This window comes from Giraffa tippelskirchi, chromosome 2, assembly GCF_054371585.1.
Source record: "Giraffa tippelskirchi isolate mGirTip1 chromosome 2, T2T-mGirTip1v1.2.pri, whole genome shotgun sequence".
Taxonomy (NCBI): domain Eukaryota; kingdom Metazoa; phylum Chordata; class Mammalia; order Artiodactyla; family Giraffidae; genus Giraffa; species Giraffa tippelskirchi.
The window spans coordinates 153,270,646-153,291,849 of NC_137276.1; the positions used below are offsets into that span (position 1 = coordinate 153,270,646).

Sequence of the window (21,204 nt, forward strand, 5' to 3'; positions counted from 1 at the left end):
GTTCTGCCTAAGTTTTCCTATAGGAGTTTTATAGAATCTGCTCTTACATTTAGGTCTTTAGTCCATTTTGAGTTTATTTTGTATATGGTGTTAGAGAATGGTCTGTTTTCATTCTCTTACATGTAGCTGTCCAGTTTGCCCAGCACTAGTTATTTAAGAGGCTTCTTTTCTGCACTGTGTATTCTTGCCTTCTTTGTCATAGATTATTGACCGTTAGTGTGGGTTTAGGTTTATTTCTGGGCTTTCTTTCCTGTTCCATTGATCTGTGTCCTAGCAACAGTTATTTTAAAAGATGACCTTTCTGTACTGCTCAACAGTGCTACCTTACCATGAGATATCAAGAATCTCTGTGTTTTGTCTCTTTCTGGGTCTTGTTCTGTTTGATTGGTCTTGAAGTCACTACTTGAAATGTTGTTGTTTTATAATAAGTCTTCATAATTTAAAGAGTATTGGCTGCTTAGTTCCAATACCTTTTAGAATCAACTTGTCAAGTTCCTAAAGCTTATGATACTGATAGGGGTTGCATTGAATCTTTGAATCTTTTTTAATCTGACATCTTTACATTATGAGGCTTCTACCTTATGACCATATGGTATAACTGTTTGTTCAGTATCTTTCTGTAACGTTTTATAATTTCCCCTATAGAGACTTTTCATCTACTGTTAGATTTATTGTCACAGCTTCATATATTTTAGCAAAACACTAATGTTAATAATATGGTTAAAATTTTATTTCTGACACATACAATGTTTAGTATAAAGATTTTTGTGAAAGTCTTCTATTTCTTGTATGCTAAAATTTTCTTCCTTATTCTGTTTTTGTCGTAAATTTTATTGATATTAACTCAGCCTTGAATTCTATGGATAAATGCAACTTGAACCTGTTATATTATCTTTTTTATACATTGTTAGATTCTATCTTTATCAGTGTTCGCAATTAAGACCGATGTATAATTTTCCTTCCTTCCTTCCTTATGTTCTACAGGGTTTAGGTATCAGAGTTTTGCTACCCTTATACAATGAGCTGAGCTGAAGAAGTTTCCTTTTTTCTATTCTCTGTAAGACATTAATTAACTTTGTAATTATTTCTTCCCTAAATGATTGCTGGGAACTTACCAGTGAAGCTGTATGGGCCTGGAGTGTTTTATATAGGAAGATTTTTGACTATTCATTCAATTTCTTTAGTGGCTACTAATCAATGCAGGTTTTCTGTTTCTTAAGTCAGTTTATTGAATTACGTTTTTCTAAGAAGTTAGCCATTTTGACTAAATTTTCAAACTCTTAACATAGATTAATTCATAATATTTTGTCTGAAGATCAATATCTGAAGATCAATAATAATATCCCCCTTTTCATATGTGATATTGATTAGTTGCACCTTCTCTGTTTTGAGATGTGTTGTATGAAAATAGTATAAACTACAGTTATTTTTGTCAGCTAAGTATTATTAATCCTAAAATACCAACACAAAATTATTAAATATATATCATGGATATTGCAGTCATGATAGCTTATTGTATTTTTATTTGACAGTATAATATGTTGATCTGTAGACAGTCTTTGCATTTTAGCCATGGTTCATACAATTGAAAAGGTAGAATAGGGTCACAGAAACCAAGTAAGAAGAGTTTCAAGAAGAAAGGGATAGCCAGTAGTGTCTAGGAAAGTCCAAGGGGGAGGGCAGATTGCAAGTCTTAGATTTGACAGAAATAGGTCTTATTAACAGTGGTCAACCTCTTAGTGTCATTTAAGACTTCTGACCTTAAGTTAATTTCTTAAGACAATTTTGGTTTCAAGATCTACAAGGCATTGGAGGTAAAGTTTCAGAAGTCTTAGCTAAAGAAATGGCAACTGTATTCTTTTTTTTCTTTCACTTCTTTAATTTATTACTTTAGGCTCAAGAGTAAATTCACTAGCAGGGAATTTGGGGAGCTTTTGGTCTTACCATTTATCCTGTAGATAGCATGGCCTAAATCCAGAATTTTATTGCTTTCATTTTCTAAGAATTCTGAATTACCTTTTATATAAAAATCTGACTTTTTTTTTACATGATGCTTTTCTAATTTTGCTCACTTGTAATATGTCTTTAAATTGTGGCCCTATATTGAGGTCTCCTGAAAAGCAGTATAGAAGCTCGTGAAAGGATTGATGTTGGTATCATGCTTCACATCTTTGGAAATTCTATTTAAATTTAACACTGAAGATTATTTTATCTTTTTCTTTTGTTACAGGAACTTGTAGCCCTGAAGCCCTGTAAAGCTGCAGAGCTGGTTGCTACTCACTTTTCTGAACAGATTGAAACAGTCATTAAGAAACTTCAGGTAAATTTTGCAGAACATCTAGTGGAGAGACAGTTGCTGAATACCCACCTAAGAAATCTTTATTGTAGTGGTTTCTTCCATTGATTGTTGCCTTTTAATAGCAGTTTCTACACATTGTGTGTGTGCATGTGCATGTTTAGAAGCAATTCTGTGATAATCTGAATCTAGAAATGAGGGAGTTTATCTTTGTGCATAATGAATATTACCATCACAGAAACATTTTTGGAAATATAACCTGTACTTACTCTAAAGTCGTAATCCACAGAGGGTCCTCCCCCTGCCCCAACTCTTATCTTTTTCTCTAGGGACTGTGACCATATTCTCTTCGGAGTTCATGTTATTTGTTCAAATTTCTGTCATGCTCCTATTGTGTTAATGCTGTCCATTTAGAACTTTTTGGGGGGAAAATCTTAGCTAGAATACAGCTGTTTTAATGCTGAATACTGAGATGCTCAGTTTGAAGTACTATTTAATGGACCTAGCATTCCATTTGTCACTACTGTGGTAGTGCTAGTAGTGAGTTTTGCTCACTACCATTGTGGCCACAAGTGATAGAGATAGAGATTAGGATAGTGGCGGGGACATGTAGCACAACCGAGAGTCCTCAAGTAGCAATCATAGTAGTAGAAGTTAGGTATGCAAGATGGAAACCAAAGTAGTGAGTGGGGGGGCAGCTGACATGAATGATAAAGATATGGATTTCAGTTCATTTCATTCATTCATATTCACACTACATACTACTGTGGCCCCACTCTGTACCACAGTATGGTAGGCTCTGGGGTGACACTAATAAGAATATAGTCTTTTTCTTAATTTTTCCTGTGGAATAGAGAAGCACTTATATAACCACAGTATAGTGTTACAAGCTTTACACCAGACATACATAAAAAGTGCTGTAGGAACAAGAGGAGAGAGTGACAGACTGTGTGAGCAAGTCAGACAAGTGTTCCCAGATATACACAAACTGGATCTTGAATAATTTTGTCAGTTTTCCAGGCAGAGAATTGAAAAGGGCATTCTAGATAAAGGACTCTGGGTGAGTAAAGACTTGAAGGCATGAAACAGCATTCATATTCAGAGAATGATGTGGTGAAGATGGTAGTGGAAGAAGCGTTAGATTAATCTATAAAAGGTATATTGGAAGGAAGGAATTAAATGTATAGAGACTGGAAAGTAAGAGTTTGGGGGCTGAAACTGAACAGTCATATATGTAATGCAAAGAAATTATGCTATATCTTCTGTGTGCTGGAGACTTAAGTGTTTTTTAAGCAAAGGAATGATCTCAGTAGATTCATTTGATAGAATATTAACTCTGTGTGGAGAATGGGCTGGCAAAGAGAGTGAATAGAGGCGAGACCAGTTGGAAGGCAAAAGGTCTTGGCAAGAAATGGTGAGGACAGGGTGAAAGCAGTGCCAGTGGAGAGGACAAATCTAAGATATATTTGTGAAATAAAATGTATGGGGCTTGGAAATTAGTTGAATGTGATGGGTGGAGTAAAAAATGACTCCTGGGTCTATAGGGTTGGTTGTCCGGTATGATGAGGTCCATTAACTCAAGATAAGGAGTCATCTATTAATTCAGTGAATATTTCTTTTGGCTGTGGGCCAAAAGAAAGAAGAGAAAAGTCATCAGTCATGTCCAACTCTGCGATCTCATGGACTATACAGTCCATGGAATTCTCCAGGCCAGAATACTGGAGTGGGTGCCCTTTCCCTTCTCCAGGAGATCTTCCCAACCCATGGATCGAACCCAGGTCTCCCGCATTGCAGGTGGATTCTTTTCCAGCTGAGCCACAAGGGAGGCCATGGGCCAAAAACACATTGATCAAGTGATAAGGATATAAAAACATATACAGTTGACTCTTTTTTTTTTTTTTTAATAAATTTATTTATTTTAGTTGGGGGCCAATTACTTTACAATATTGTAGTAGTTTTTGCCATACATTGACATGAATCAGCCATGGATTTACATGTGTTCCCCTTCCTGGACCCCCCACCCACCTCTCTCCCCATCCCATCCCTCTGGGTCATCCCATTGCCCCGGCCCTGAGCCTTTGTCTCATGCATCGAACATGGAATGGTGTTCTGTTTCACATATGATAATATACATGTTTCAATGCTATTCTTCCAGAACGTCCCACCCTCACCTTCTCCCTCAGAGTCCATAAAATTGTTCTATGCATCTGTGTCTCTTATTTACAGTTGACTCTTGAACAACGCAGGGGTTAGGGGTGCCAATCCCACTCCAGTCAAAAGTCCCTATATAACTTTTGACTAACTACTGATAGCTTACTGTTGGCTGGGAACCTTACCAGTAACAGAAACTTTCAATTAACACATGCTTTGTATATTATATGTATTATGTACTGTATTCTTAGAATAAGTGAGCTAGAGAAAAGAAAATGTTATTAAGAAAATCTTAAGGAAGAGAAAATACACTTACAGTACGGAACAAAATTTATCAATACTGTTGTGTATTTACAAGATGAATCATCCATCAGTACCCATATCAACATTGTCTTATACAAAGCACTATATATGTTATATGTATTATTAAAACATGATATCAAAAATGAAAAAATATGAAAAAGAAGTTTGTATTTATTTACAAGCATAACAATTCATGCATTGATAATGAAAAAGCAGTATAATTGCTTTATGGTAGCCTAGTGTAATTGATATGTTTGCTTCACGGTAAGCCTCACCTGTGCACTAATGAGTGAATTGTTATAAAATTTTTATAGCATGCAGTATTGTTGTTATCAGTTGCTCAGTTGTATCCAACTCTTCGTGACCCCATGGACTGCAGCACGCCAGGCTTAACCTGTTGTAGTTTGCTCTCTCTTCTGTAGTTGATTATATTGGAGAGTTAATGAGCTTTTTTGGTGGTGGTTGCTATTTGGGCCTCACCTAGATTAACTGTCTCACAGTTGGCCATTGTCACAGGGGGAACCAGGTGAGGCAGGGTGAACCCATCTGTGCAGTCAGAGCAGGTCAGAGCACTTGCTCTGGACCCATTCCAAGGGTCCTCTTGCTGGGAACTGTTAGAGGATTTGTCTCAGTAGAGGGCTTTTTTTTTTTGGCAAGGGTTGAGGGGCAAAACAATATATTTAAATTTCTTCTGCACTCAGAATTGAATATGTGACAATGATTAGAATTACTGAGAAGAAATGACCTCCTGATGATCCTTCAGCATTTCTTAGATCTGCACAGAGAGCTTACTAGAAGTAAACATATACATGCATGCTTTTTAAAGGGATATTCTAAAATTCTTATCACAGCATAGTTGGAAGAGTTTGTTTTAATATTTAATTGTATTCTTTATTTTTCTGTTCAGAACCAGGTTTTGCTTTTCAAGTTTTTGAGGAGCCTTCTTGACCCAAGGTATGTTAATAAAATTTAGTTTTTCATGATACATAGGTGAAAAAGGAAATGAATTGAGTTTAAGAAACTGACTCATGATATCCAGATGGTATAGTCAGCTCTTGATTTTTAATATTAGCAGGAGTACTGGTTACAGAGATTATTCTAAATACATGATTGGAAAATTGATTACATCTTGAAGGTATATTTTCCTTCCCATTTTAATGTGAACCTATGTGATAAGTTGTCATCTATGTAAAGAAAATAATGAAAGCATGCCATTAGGACATGTTTCAGGAAGAATTTGATGACCATCTAGCTTCCCCTGCCTCTGGTAGCATCACTCCTTCTGATTCCTTATTCTAAACAGTAGATTGACAGCTTTACTTTTCAAAGTAAATAACCTAGTTCCCAGCCCACCTTTAAATGTATTACTTTTTAAACTTTCATTTGAAATGTTTAGTTTTAAATAACTTTCTGGAGGTGTGAGAAGGAAAGTTTAAATGTTTCTTTAAGTGCTTCTATAATACTCATCAAATAAAAACTAAATCAAGGAGATGATGAGATTAGTAATAGGTTTGTAAGCAAAGCAGCTCTGTATGTGAGATCTTAACGTCTTCCTGCCCTGTGGTTCAGACAGTAAAATCTGCCTGCAGTGCAGGAGATCTGGCTTTGAACCCCGGGTCGGGAAGGTCACCTGGAGAAGTGAATGGCTGCCCACTCCAGTATTCTTGCCTGGAGAATTCCATGGACAGAGGAGCCTGGCAGGCTCCATGGGTTGCAAAGAATCGGACATGACTGAGCAACCAACAGTTTTAAGACAGTCACTCTTAACCAGAATTGTGTGTCAGAATCACCTAAGAAACTTTTAAAAGTATAGGTGCCTGAGCCCAACCCCACAGGATTATCGTGATGTACATCTGGAGTTAAGCATCACTGACTTAAATGTAATATTCTAGAGTGACATACCTTTCACATGCCTTGTAATGTACACTAGCCATTGAAAACAGTCATATACTTACTTTAGAGATTATAGTATTATAAAAATAGAAAGTTTTGGTTATTCTAGTATTCTCTGTTATTTTTAAATGCCAAAATACCAGGAATTTTGTAGATTGAAATAATTTTTTGAAATGTCTATCATTTAAACCTTAACCAGATTATGTTTCTTTAAACTGAGTCATACAGATGTGCGGATGTTGAGAAAAGCAATCTGACTACATACCCTCCAGTTCAATACCTTTTCAAAGGATCTATGTTTTAATTCCCTGGTTGCAGAAATTACTGAGGCTCGACATCTTTTTTTAATTTGTATGAGTCATTTAAATGTTCTTCCTTCAGGTCCAGTTTGGGCCCTAGCCCACCACTGGAATTAACTGATGGAGATACCTTAGAATTATGGTTAGGGGTAGGAGGGAAGGAAGAGAGCTGGGAGAAGGATGGGGCTGAGGGTGGAGCTGAGAAGGGATAGGGGGCTGAGGAGGACTGAGCTAAGTGGAAGAGGAAGGAGGTGCCCAGCCCTTTCTCTAGAGCCCATGTACCTTTTATCCCCAGAGCGGAATTCCTTCTATCCCACCAGTATCAGATCCATTCTCTTAAGACCTGACTCCTCTTCCCCTTGAATAATTTTTTTTAACTGAGTCCTTGTTCTCCAACCATCCTACTTGGAGATACTCAAGCTGGAAGGACAGAGAAGTTCAGCTTTGAACTTGGCCTTTTCTCATATGTAGCAAAGTATAGAGGACGATGGTGATGAAATCTTAATTTTTAAAAAAAGTATTAGATAATAGAAATACCCGTTTAGTCATTTGCCCTGCTATTGCTCTGATATTTAATTAGTTAAACTTCACAGTAATAAAAATAGCTAACCACAAGAGTATTAGAGGTCTTCCATGAAAAGTCTTGCCCTATTATTACCTATACCCAGATGGTAAATATGTTATAAGGTAAAATCCTTTATAACATATGAGCGACTGAACTGAAGATCCTTTAGAAGTGCTATGACGATTGTGTTGTTCACTAGCAAACCACAAATAATTTTACATTTACTCAGTATATCCCTGGTGGCTCAGTGGTAAAAAATCCATCTGCCAATGTAGGAGACACAAGTTCAATCCCCAGGTCAGGAAAATCCCCTGAGAAAGGAAATAGCAACCCACTCCAGTATTCTTGCCTGGGAAATCCCATAGACAGAGGAGCCTGGCAGGCTGTAGTCCATGAGGTTGCAAAAGAGTCGGATGCAACTTAGCGACTAAACAATAGCAGTATAAAGTATATTTTATCTCCCTAAATATCTCCCAACCCAGGATAATTAACTCTAAGTTAACTTTTCACACATTACTCCTTCCTTGCCACATCAGTTCAGCTCCGAGGCTCTGTCTCATCTACTTCAGAGAGAAGCAGTGCACCCACAGTGCTTTCTCTTTCCTCTCCCCACAAAGCCACATGACCTGGAATGTCCTCACTTTTGATAACAGCCAGGTCACCAGCTTTACTTAAGCCTAGAGAAATTAAGAGTTGACAAAGATTCTCCTCCTGACCAAACTTTATTCAGACTCCTCTGAGCCCTCTGCTCCATTAGGTCTGACCTTGGGCTTCCATCTCTGTTTTTGTAGAGTGTATTTTGAAGAATCCTGCTATGTCAGTTTAGCCAGAATCCTCACCCTCAATATCTGGTCACCCTTGATATCTGTCCAACTTCTTGTTCCCTACCACCCCCCAGGAAATATCTGATCATCCTGGCCTGCCTTCAGCAAGTATTCTGTTAGATCAGTTTGTCAAAGAATTATCCTGTCCTCTTAGTAATTTTCTATCCTTGGACTGCCCCCTACCCCATGGCTATAAATCTCCACTTCTTCTTGTTGTGTTTGAGTTGAGCCCAGTCTCTCTCCGTTACTGCAACACCCCATTGTGTTAGTACAAATAAAGTCTACCTTACTGTTTTAACAAGTGTCATGGATAATTTTTTCTTTAACAGAAAAAGACTGAAAACTTCAGCTCCAACTTTAAAGAGAGCGTACTTTCCTACTCATCCACCATATCCAAGATGCCAAAGACCTAGTGTTCTGCTTTGAAAGTCCCAGCCCAGAACCCATTACACTTCATCCTCCTACTTTATGTCTTACCTAGGAGGCAGGCATCAATTTTGATTATGCTGTAAGTTTATCTAAATTTGATGTTTGGCATTTCAGTACAATCATTTTTATATAAACAGTATTTTAAATGATAGTATCTCAACTAACCCATAAAAGCCTGTTTGATTCACAATGTTAATATATAATACCAGTGCGGATAGGAAAAACTGTTTTCCTTCTACTTGTCTAGGTTCTGGGCAGGTTAAGAAGAGAAAGGGCATACAAATTTATTGAGTGTTTTATGTGACATGGAAACTTTCATAAGGAAATGAAGACCTGAAGAAGCACTTAAACCTGAGCATTTTATGCTAGGTTTGACGAAGAGTAGACAGTCATGGACAAATGTACCAGGACTGAAGGATATGAGCTAAGGGTAATAAACTAGGGGAAACTTAGCAAGACATGTTTGTTTGGATTCTTCTCAGTGTCTCTCCATCTTCAGAGATGAGGAAGCTCCTTCCCTCTAGGAAGAGAGAGAATACATTTCATAAGTAGTAAGTCAGTGTTGGTCACTCACTTGTGTCTGACTCTTTGTGACCCCATAGACTGTAGCCCACCAGGCTCCTCTGTCCATGGAAATTCTCCAGGCAAGAATACCAGAGTAGGTTGTGATTTCCTTCTCCAACCTTTCATAAGGTAGTCTTATGATCTGCTTCACAGCAGAAGGGGAAGGGCAGAGAGTCCATCAATATGCCAACATGCTATATTTTGGGAAAGTGTGTCCTAAACCCCATCACTGATAATATGTACATTGAATTCTGGATTGAGGGGGAGGAAGAAGGTTAGGAAGGTTGAGTTCAGAGAAAGTAAGGAGGCATTGCTTCCGGAGCCTGCCTTACACCAAGTTCTGAATTACAGACAGTTTGTCTTGGGTGCCCTTTGAACTCTGCCTCCTCCCACTCTGTCCTGTTCTTTCAAGGGGTGCAGGGTGCACATACTTCTTCAAGCTCTCCACTCTGTAAGCACATTCAGAAATATAGTATTGATCCTAGGTAAAATCCAAGATTAACTTCTTCCATGCCCCAATCAAAACACTCAAAACTCTTGCCAATTGCTTGTCAATTTCTGTATCATGTGACACTTTTACAGTGAGAATGTACAGTTACCATGTGAATACAATGAAGTATACACAACTTTGAAAAAAGCCCTTTTTCAATGCCAGTTGATCTCAAGATAGTATGGACTAGTTTACATTGATCTCAGAATGATTTCCCATCACAGTTTAGCCTTTGTAGATGAGTATGCTGTTGACTGATCTGAAGTAAAGGATTAGAATCTTTCCAGGTATTGGGAAAACTGAAGTGGGAACTGAGGGGAGTTGTAGAAAAAGGCATTTAGGGTCCAAAGAACATCAAGAGAAGGTAGACTGGTTCTGCTTAGCAGTTTTCCCTGGCAGAGAACTTCAGACTATTTTAGCCTTTGATTCTTCTCTTTCTGTTCTTCTTAAGCAGTAAGACTTTTTTTTTAAACATCCAGGTTTTTCCTTTCATGAAGCTCCTACAGCGGCATTCTGGAAAGTAGAGAAAATGAAAGTTATTTTGAGATGGGGACTGCTTATATATATGTATCAAATCAGAATATTGCTTTTCTTTTCACTTGCCCCAAAAACCTGAGTTAGTAGGATCCTCCCTCATTCCTCTGTGTGTGTGTGTGTGTAGTTTATGCATATTTGATTTAACATTTACTTGTATTTATTGAGTTCTTAAAGCAAGAATGTATTATTTCATTATTTTGTTAACAGCATTTTTTAGGGAACCAATAATCTAGTTGAATTCTCCTGTGTATTTCTCTATTTTCTTTATCCAGTGTCTTTCATTATTTACCTTTGCTCTGTAAATAATGCCCTTTGTAGAATTAATTGACCTACAAAGGTATTGGTGGCATTTGTATATAGAAAGATTAGATAGTTTTGAAGGGAGGGAGGTTAATCCTCCAGAAGCAAATTATTTGCCTGAATTGAGGCCAACAGCCTGGGAGAGAAAGGATTTGCATCCTCTTCCAATTTCCTTCTTTTGAGACAGCTGCTACATAAAACTCTACCCCACCCCTACTCCCCATGTGCATTCCTGCTGGCCAGGAATTCTTACTGCAGTTCTGATATGTTTACATCCAGGTGCAGGTCCTTTGTACAGTGGGGATGCTTGAAGGTCAATGCAAAAGGACACTGATAGTTTTTGTGGGGCTATGAGCTTCATAAGGAATGAAGAGAATGAACAAGTGTGTTTATATTTACAGTATAGTATTTTCCTCAGTACTGTTTTCTTGGTAATGTCCATTTTAGCCTTTGTTAACAATGTTCTGGAGGCTTCTGAAATATGTGGTATGATTTTCCTGTAGGAAAAAGAAACACATAAAACATCACATTGTGTTTCTAAGTCTTTTATCAAAATAAAGTAAAAATTGAACATTGCTAAGGAAATGAGTGTCTTTGCCAAGGAGCAAAAACGTAGATTATGGAAATGGTTATACATTGATTTAAGTTGTATCTGTCACTGTTTCTCTGGACAATTTTGAAGGGATATTTTAAGATACTGACACATTGTTGAAAGAGCATATTTCAAAGTTGAAAAGAATATATGTTCATGAAGTTTAACATATAAAAATGCATTCCTATTTCAGTGAGTGCCTCCTTGGCCAGACTCACCATCAGATACTCTATCTCTGGTTAGTATTTTCGCCAGCAGCTCAAATTCAATCTTCTAAATCCTTACACATCATCATCTCCTAATCTCCTTTCAGGTAACTAGATGGATGGAAGAATGGGTGGATGGGTGGATAGATAGATAGCTTACATTCAATTATATCTTTATTCCTTAATAATTCTTTATGTGAGATTGCTGTCTGCTAAGCAACGTTAATAATTCTTTATGTGAGATTGCTGTCTGCTAAGCAACGTGTGAGAGATTGAAATAGCTCAAAATTATACCATTTTTTCAATCTAAATGTGTGCCTCTTCCTTTATTTTCTTTCTTAGCGAATGGCAGTATCCACACATTTTTTTCATTTAAAAACTTACTGAGTAACTACAGCATAACTAAGCACTGTGACAGGCATGGGAGATAAAATGGTGAATAAGATGGGACCCTGCCTTCAGAGGCATTTGTAGTGTAAGTATCTTAAGTAAAATACTAGGTGTGATGATGAATTTAACTTTTTTTTTACCTCTCCTCTGACACCTTTTCAGCCCTACTACACAGAATAAGTTAATCATCAAAATGTACCTCTTGGCTATCTCTTACATGCGAGTCCTCCTCTTGTCCCCCTCCACTGCCCTTGTTCATGCCCTCAGTATGTCTCTCCTGGTCTCTGTTGCTGGTCTTCTAATCAGCCTTCTTAATTTTTCTACTTCTATTTTCAAACAGGCAAATAATGATAATGTTCTGTTTCCCTTTCTCAAGGTTCTTTTAGCTTCTGTTATCCAGGGTAAAATCCTGGGTTTATGGTATAAAAGACCCTTCTTAATTTTATTCAGGAGTATTGGTTCAACTTAATTTTCTTCCATTCTGCCATTTCTCTTTTCCCCTTTGTTCCTCAGTAGTACTGAACTATTTGTTCATGGGATACACTGCACAGGGTTGTTCTGCCTGCCCTTTCAATATGTGTTCCTCCCTTTTAGTCCACTTTCTTTCTTTTCATAGTTTAACCTATATGTATTAAGAGCTCTAAGGTTATACATGTGAGTCCATTTTGGAAAATATATTCTAAGAAAATACCATAAGAAAAAAGTAGTTGATATTAAATTATCCATGTCAGCATACTTACAGTGAAAAAACTGTTTAAGAAAGTAGATGGGAAATAAAAACAAAAATAAACAAATGGGACCTAATTAAAATTAAAAACTTTTGCACAACAAAGGAAACTATAAGCAAGGTGAAAAGACAGCCTTCGGAATGGGAGAAAATAATAGCAAACGAAGCAACGGACAAACAATTAATCTCAAAAATATACAAGCAACTCCTGCAGCTCAATTCCAGAAAAATTAACGACCCAATCAAAAAGTGGGCCAAAGAACTAAACAGGTGTCTAAAGAAGAGGTACATTTTGTCTTCTCCAAAGAAGACATACAGATGGCTAACACATGAAAAGATGCTCAACATCACTCATTATCAGAGAAATGCAAATCAAAACCACAGTGAGGTACCATTTCACGCCCGTCAGAATGGCTGCTATCCAAAAGACTGCTGCTGCTGCTGCTGCTGCTGCTGCTGCTGCTGCTAAGTCGCTTCAGTCGTGTCTGACTCTGTGCGACCCCATAGACAGCAGCCCACCAGGCTCCTCCGTCCCTGGGATTCTCCAGGCAAGAACACTGGAGTGGGTTGCCGTTTCCTTCTCCAATGCATGAAAGTGAAAAGTGAAAGTGAAGTCGCTCAGTCAAGACTACAAGCAATAAATGCTGGAGAGGGTGTGGAGAAAAGGGAACCATCTTACACTGTTGGTGGGAATGCAAACTAGTACAGCCACTATGGAGAACAGTGTGAAGATTCCTCAAAAAACTGGAAATAGAAATGCCATATGACCCAGCAATCCCACTGTTGGGCATACACACTGAGGAAACCAGCCTTGAAAGAGACACGTGTACTCCAGTGTTCATCACAGCACTGTTTGTAATAGCCAGGGCATGGAAGCAACCCAGATGCCCATCAGCAGATGAATGGATAAGGAAGCTGTGGCACATATACACAGTGGAATATTACTCAGCCATTAAAAAGAATACATTTGAATCAGTTCTAATGAGGTGGATGAAACTGGAGCCTATTATACAGAGTGAAGTAAGCCATAAAGAAAAACACCAATACAGTATACTAGCACATATATATGGTATTTAGTCAATGGGTAAAGATAACCCTGTATGCAAGACATCAAAAGAGACACAGATAAATAGAACAGTATTATGGACTCTATGGGAGAGGGCGAGGGCGGGATGATATGGGAGAATGGCATGGAAGCATGTAAATTATCATATATGAGGCAAATCACCAGTCCAGGTTCAATGCATGATACAGGGTGCTCGGGGCTGGTGCACCGGGATGGCCTGGAGGGATGGGATGGGGAGGGAGTGGAAGGGGGGTTCTGGAGGGGGAAAGCATGTATACCCATGGTGGATTCATGTCAATGTATGGCAGAACAAATACAATCTTGTAAAGTTAAAAATTAGAAAATAAACTAATTAAAAAAAAAAGAAAGTAGATGAGGGAAACAGGTATCTAAATGGTAAGATACGTGAACATAGTTGAATACCAAATTGGCAAACATGGCAGTGTGAGCGTTTAAATAATGTTAAACTGGAAAATTTATAACATTAAATGTTATGTACTCATACTATTTGTGTGTATGAATAAATGATAATGGGATGATGTGAGATGTAGATGGCTTCGTGCTTACCATATTCACTGACCTCATTGATTGCTTATTGTTGTTGTTTAGTCACTGAGTCGCATCCAGCTCTTTTGTGACCCCATGGACTGTAGCCCACCAGGCTCCTCTGTCCATAAGACTTCTCAGGCAAGAATACTGGAGTGGGTTGCCATTTCCATGATAAAAGTTTAGATTGGTAAGTTAATAATAAAAATGAGAGCAATTGTTAGGAGTTTGGACGAATGGTCTGCTGTTTGCTTTTAGAATTTGTGACACAATGAAAAGTTTTATGTGAGTGCTATATACTAAAGTTTCAAAAACTTTGCTTGTTTTATATTTAAAGAAAACTTCCCAGATACCCATATTTTTCTGTTTACAATGAAAAGGACACATATTAAGGTACTTTTTGGCTTTTAAAAAATCCTACCCTTTCTTCTATTTTATTTATACTACTATTTTTTTTATCACCTTTGTTTTTTGTTTCTTTTTTGTTTGTTTTCTATTCCTTTATGCTTCCTCTGACTTTGAGCATTTTATATATGATTCCATTTTTCTTCTCTTAGTATATTAATTATACTTCTTAAAAATTTTTCTAGTAGTTACCTTTTGATTTTTCAGTATACATTTATAACTAATTCCAAGTCCACCTGTAATACTGTAGTGCTTCATGGGTAGATAACATTTGTAATTTCTTCCTCCTGTGTCTTGTAATATTGATGTCATTCATTTCACTTATTTATAAACTATAATCACTGAACACATTGTTACTCTTATTCTTTTGACGCTATTATCTGTTATGATAATTAAGAATAAGAAAATAAAATTTTTACTTTACCTTCACTTATTCCTTTCCTAGTGCTCTTCCTTTTTTTATGTGGATCCAGATTTCTGACCTGCATCATTTTTGTTCTTTCTGAACAACTAACATTGTTTGAAAGGCAAGTTTACTGACAAGATATTCCCTCAACTTTTGTCTGAGAAAGTGTTTATACTTCTCCTTCACTTTTGAGAGATTATTTTACTGGATATGGAATTCTAGGTTAGTATTTTTCTTTCAACACTGGAAATATTTCACTCCACTCTGTTCTTGCTTTCATGGTTTATGAAGATAAATATGATATAATTCTTATCCTGGCTTCTCTATAGGTGAAGTTGTCTTCGTCACTACCCTCCCACTCCCCAGCTTCTTTCTGGATTTTTTTCTTTTGTCTTTGATGTTCTGCAGTTTGGACATAATATGCCTACGAGTAGATTTTTTGGAGGCTTCCCTGATAGCTCAGTTGGTAAAGAATCCACCTGCAATGCAGGAGACCCTGGTTCAATTCCTGGGTCAGGAAGATCCGCTGGAGAAGGGAAAGGCTACCTACTCCAGTAGATTTTTTGCTATTTATCCTGCTTGGCTCTGTCTGAGCTTCCTTGGTCTGTGGTTTGGTATCTTTCATTAATTTGAGGACATTCTTAGTCATTATTGCTTCAAATATTTCTTCTGAACTTTTCCTGATTTTTTAATCCTTATCATATTGCCACCTTGTATACATTATACCAAGTGTATTTGTTCCATAGTTCTTGGATATTCTGTTTGATTTCCCAGCCCCACCCCCAGTCTTTTTCCTCTTTTGTTGCAGTTTTGAAAGTTTCTGTTGACATATTTTGAAGTTCAGTGATTCTTTGCTCAGCTGTGTGCAGACTATTGATGTACCCATCAAAGACATTCTTCATTTCTTTTAGTATTTTCTTTTTAACATTTTCTTTTGATTCTTTCTTAGTGTTTCCATTTCTCTGCTTACTTTACCCAAATGTTCTTATATGTTGTCAGTTTTTCCATTAGATCCCTTAGCATATTAATCATGATTGTGTTAGATTCCTGTCTGGTAATTCCAGCATCTCTGCCATATTTGAGTCTGGTTCTGATGCTTTCTAAGTCGCTTCAAAACATCTCTTTGTATGTTTTAATATGTCCTGTACTTTTGTTGTTGTTGGAAGCTAGACATAATGTAGAGTGTAAAAGGACTTGAAGTAAGTAGGCCTTTAGTATGACTTTTTACGTTTATCTGAGAGAAAGATCCCCTGGGGTAGGAAATGGCAACCCACTCCAGTATTCTTGCCTGGAAAATGCCATGGACAGAGGAGTCTGGCAGGCCGCAGTCCATGGGGTCGCAGGGAGTCGGACACAACTGAGCACACACATGCACACAGCACGCAGGACTTCTACTAAAGTAAGGTCTGAGATGTGTAGTTCTTTCTTTGCATGTCCCTGTTATTTAGAAGCACTGCTGATATGGCAGTGAGGTAGGACAGTGGTGGAAGGAAGCAGTCTACTGTCCTGTGATGAGCTTTTAGTCTTATAGTGAGGCAGGGCCCCTGTGACCTTCCCAAGGACTTCTCGGTCCCTAACCCTGCTTTAAGTGAGACAAGGTTCAGAGGGTGCTGGAGTTGGGCATTTCCTTTTCCCCACATGAAAGGCTAGAGCAGGCTGGAATTGGGCATTTCTCAGCTTAGTTACTTTGGCTACCTGATGCTAAGAGCCAGCTGATTGTAAAAGACCCTGATGCTGGGAAGAATTCAAGGCAAAAGAAGAGGGCGGCAGAGAATTAAATGGTTAGGTAGTATCACTGACTCAATAGACGTGAATTTGAGCAAACTCGAGAAGGTAGTGAAGGACAAGGAAGCATGGTGTGCTGCAGTCCATAGGGTTGCAGAGTGTTGGACACAACTTGGTGACTGAACAACAGCAACTTAGTTATGCTCTAGAAAAAGCCCAGTTGGTTTGGCTCTAGTGAAATAGTTTCTCTTGAGGGCAGGTATATTAGATCTGCCAGGGCTTTCTTAATAAAGCACCACAAACTGTATGGCTTAAACGACAATTTATCATCCCAGTTCTGGAGGCTTGAAGCCCATGACTAGTGTTGGCAGGTTTGGTGCCTTCTGAGGGCTGTGAGAAAGAATCTGTTCAATGCCTCGTCTCTAGCTTCTGGGGATTTGCTGGCAGCCTTTGACATTCCTTAACCAGTAGAAGCATCACCCAGTTTTCAGCTTTCACCTGGCATTCTGCCTGGGTGTATGTTTGTGTCTTGATTTCCCCTTCTTTGAAGGACACTGATTGTATTGGACTAGAGGCCCACCCTACTCCAGTATAACCTCATCCTAACTTACCTAATTACATTTGCAAAGATCTTATTTTCAAGTACGGTCACCTTGTGAGGAACTGGGAATTAGGACTTAAACATGTGGATTTGGGGGTACCTATTTCAGTCCCTACAGCAGGCCTTGTTTAGAAGGACAAATTGCTCTGGTTGTATTCCAAAGTGGCCACATTTCCCCTCCCTCTGCTGAAGCATGATGGGATTTTTCTGCAGTCCTCACAGTGAACCTGGCAAGCCCACTGTAGGTAAAACTAATGAAAGTATGGGAACTCCCTGACAAGACATAGCCCCTCTGGAATTTTTAACTCTGAAGTTGATCCTCACTGAACCTCTAGTGTGTTGTCAATTACAGTTTAGGTTTTCCTGCCCCAGTCCTTGTTCCAGCAGCACTGGTCTCTGCTTCTGGGCTTCTGCTCCAGCTAGCTGTGATACTTTGTATCCACATCTCTCTCTCAAATTTGAGGGGTGGCAGTTTGCTCTGTGACCTCCTTTCTCAGGTGGATCCAAAACTGCTGTTGATTTTCAGTTTGTTCAGCTTTTTTTCCTGTGAGGATGGAATTGATAACTTTTAAGCTCTTTGCATGCTAGACTAGAGACCAGAAATCTTTGTCTTCTTTATGGTCAGAATTATGTATGGGTATCATAATAGATTTATAGTAGTCTGACCCAGTGTCTATTTAAAGACTGTCTCTGTGGTGGTGTCATAGAACTGCCTTTTTTCTATCTCTTCTAATTCCATCTATCCTTTGGGAGAGAGAATGGTATCAAGTTTCCCACCCAAAACTGAAAGTGTATCAAATTATATTAAACTGAGATGCCGGGACCTGCAGCTTTTCACTCTTTAATCTACTTGGGCCACATTAAGGCAGTCTTTTCTAGTAGGGTCAGTAGCCGATATTAGTGATACGGAGAGCTTTGCATTAGAAAGAAAATACACTTGCAGTTACCTGCATCATCATCATCATCATCATTATTATTATTATTACTATTATAATGGTAGAAAAAATTGTTTTAGCTAACTTGTAAGTTTTTATTTGAAGTCTGTACAGCATTAAATTGATTCAGATATTGTTTATACTTGATCAGGTTGTGCAGCTAAGTTTTTTTTCTATCCATAAAATCATCAGGCTTATAAAATCTATTCTTCTTGATTATGCAGGAGATCACTCAAAACAATATACTTTTTTCCTATGAGTATCAAATAAGTAACAAAAATTCTATTGCAATTTGGAAGATGACATTTTGACACTTGATTGTTAGAGTAAGGAAATGGAAAGCGATCCTATCCACTAAAGATCTGTCTTCGATCTGCTACTACATTGATTTGATGTGGCAGCATCTTTGCTGTTAGCCTGTCTCCTTTGGACTATGTCTCATAAAAGTGTATATAGGATTGCAGCTGTTCCTGTATGAGGAATACTGGCAGCACTGCACAGCGTGCAGGGTCAGCATGGAGAGTGAAGAGACTGAGTACTGGCTTCCTTCTTGCCGGAGGACAGGTTTCCATCTAGGTCAGTCACCTGTCCAGTTTATGGAACATTATTGTTCCTTATGTTACAGTTTCATGCAAATACCAGACAGGTATTGTCTTTGCTACCTATAATTAACACATTTAAAGCATTTTTTTCAGGCAAATTGGCAAACTCAGGTTTTTGTTTAATTTGCACAGGAGTCCACTATGGCATTTTTAACATGGGATATATGTAGAAAGCTGAAACTTCAGCTTCATGGCTTTGTGAATTGACTTGATTTGAATAAAAACTGTAAGGAAAATAATTTTCTTTGCACTTATGGGTTGTGAGTGATTATTTGCATTCTCAATTCAAAAGGTACTGAGTAGTCATCAGTATGCCACCACCTCCGAGGACTGGATATGTGGAAATAAGCAGAGAGTTCAGACAGTGAGGATTTAGGCTAAGCTAAGGTGGCCGACAGTTGTCAAAACAAGTCACTAAGGGAGACTGTGAAGTCCTCTTTCTCAGAGATCTAGAAAAGCAGTCTAGACTGGCCTATTTTTGTGCAGTTTTTAGAATGAAGGGGAAGGACTAGGCCAGACTTTTTCATTCTTGCACAATATTCATTTTCTTTGTCAAATATTTTGAAATCAGAATTTGAATACTGGAATCATTTTAAGTTATGCTTTTCAAAACTGACATAGTTTATCCTTCCCCAGAAATAGCCAATTATACTATATTATAATTTTAATTGATTTTCACAAACTAAGAGTGAATATTTTCTCCCACCTGAATTTTGGAGTGTGTTTGGAGTATGTTTGTGTGTGCTTCAAATGGCTTACATATACTTTATTTTAAAGCTGACAAAAGAAAGCCTTGTGTGAGTCTTATAAAATTCTCCCTTTATATGTATTTAAATGTTTACATCATGTGAGTCAATTCTGTCATTAAAATAGAAATTCCCTAAAGAGTAGATAAAGTTTAGGTCTAAAATACATAATTTGACAGCCATTAAAGTTCAGTTCAGTTCAGTCGCTCAGTCGTGTCCAACTCTCTGCGACCCCATGAAGTGCAGCACGCCAGGCCTCTCTGTCCATCACCAGCTCCCGGAGTCTACCCAAACCCATGTTCATCAAGTCGGTGATGCCATCCAATCATCTCATCCTCTGTCTTCCCCTTCTCCTCCCGCCCCCAATCCTACCCAGCATTAGGGTCTTTTCCAATGAGTCAACCCTTCTCATGAGGTGGCCAAAATATTGGAGGTTCAGCTTCAACATCAGACCTTCCAATGAACACCCAGGATTGATCTCTTTTAGGATGGATTGATTGGATCTCCTTGCAGTCTAAGGGACTCTCAAGAGTCTTCTCCAACACCACAGTACAAAAGCATCAATTCTTCGGCGCTCAGCTTTCTTCACCGTCCAACTCTCATATCCATACATGACCACTGGAAAAACCATAGACTTGACTAGACGGACTTTTGTTGGCAAAGTAATGTCTCTGCTATTAAACATGCTATCTAGGTTGGCCATAACCTTCCTTCCAAGGAGTAAGCGTCTTTTAATTTCATGGCTGCAGTCACCATCAGCAGTGATTCTGGAGCCCAAAAAAGTAAAGTCTGCCACTGTTTCCCCATCTATTTCCCATGGAGTGATGGGACCAGATGCCATGATCTTAGTTTTCTGAACGTTGAGCTTCAAGCCAACTTTTTCACTCTCCTCCTTCACCTTCATCAAGAGACTCTTTAGTTCTTCTTCACTTTCTGCCATAAGGGTGGTGTCATCTGCATATCTGAGGTTATTGATATTTCTCCCAGCAATCTTGATTCCAGCTTGTGTTTCTTCCAGCCCCGCGTTTCTCATGATGTACTCTGCATATAAGTTAAATAAGCAGGGTGACAATATACAGCCTTGACGTACTCCTTTTCCTATTTGGAACCAGTCTGTTGTTCCATGTCCAGTTCTAACTGTTGCTTCCTGACCTGCATACAGGTTTCTCAAGAGACAGGTCAGATGGTCTGGTATTCCCATCTCTTTCAGAATTTTCCACAGTTTATTGTGATTCACACAGTCAAAGGCTTTGGCATAGTCAATAAAGCAGAAATAGATGTTTTTCTGGAAAACATCTTTCTCTTGCTTTTTCGATGATCCAGTGGATATTGGCAATTTGATCTCTGGTTCCTCTGCCTTTTCTAAAACCAGCTTGAACATCTGGAAGTTCACGGTTCACATATTGCTGAAGCCTGGCTTGGAGAATTTTGAGCATTCCTTTACTAGCATGTGAGATGAGTGCAATTGTGCGGTAGTTTGAGCATTCTTTGGCATTGCCTTTCTTTGGGATTGGAACGAAAACTGACCTTTTCCAGTCCTGTGGCCACTGCTGAGTTTTCCAAATTTGCTGCATGGCAAACCACTTCAGTATTCTTGGCTTGAGAA

The 21,204-nt window shown here is 38.3% G+C and overlaps 1 protein-coding gene across 50 annotated transcripts in view; it reads left to right on the forward strand.

The window, feature by feature from the left end:
• Positions 1-21,204, forward strand: part of VPS8 (VPS8 subunit of CORVET complex) — a 378,806-nt gene that overhangs the window by 247,512 nt on the left and 110,090 nt on the right. For all 50 annotated transcript variants that reach the window (XM_081571329.1, XM_081571349.1, XM_081571332.1 and 47 more), the window contains 2 exons: positions 2,231-2,320; positions 5,658-5,704. In XM_081571329.1, coding sequence (XP_081427455.1) covers positions 2,231-2,320; positions 5,658-5,704 — 137 coding nt within the window. The remainder of the gene's footprint in view (positions 1-2,230; positions 2,321-5,657; positions 5,705-21,204) is intronic.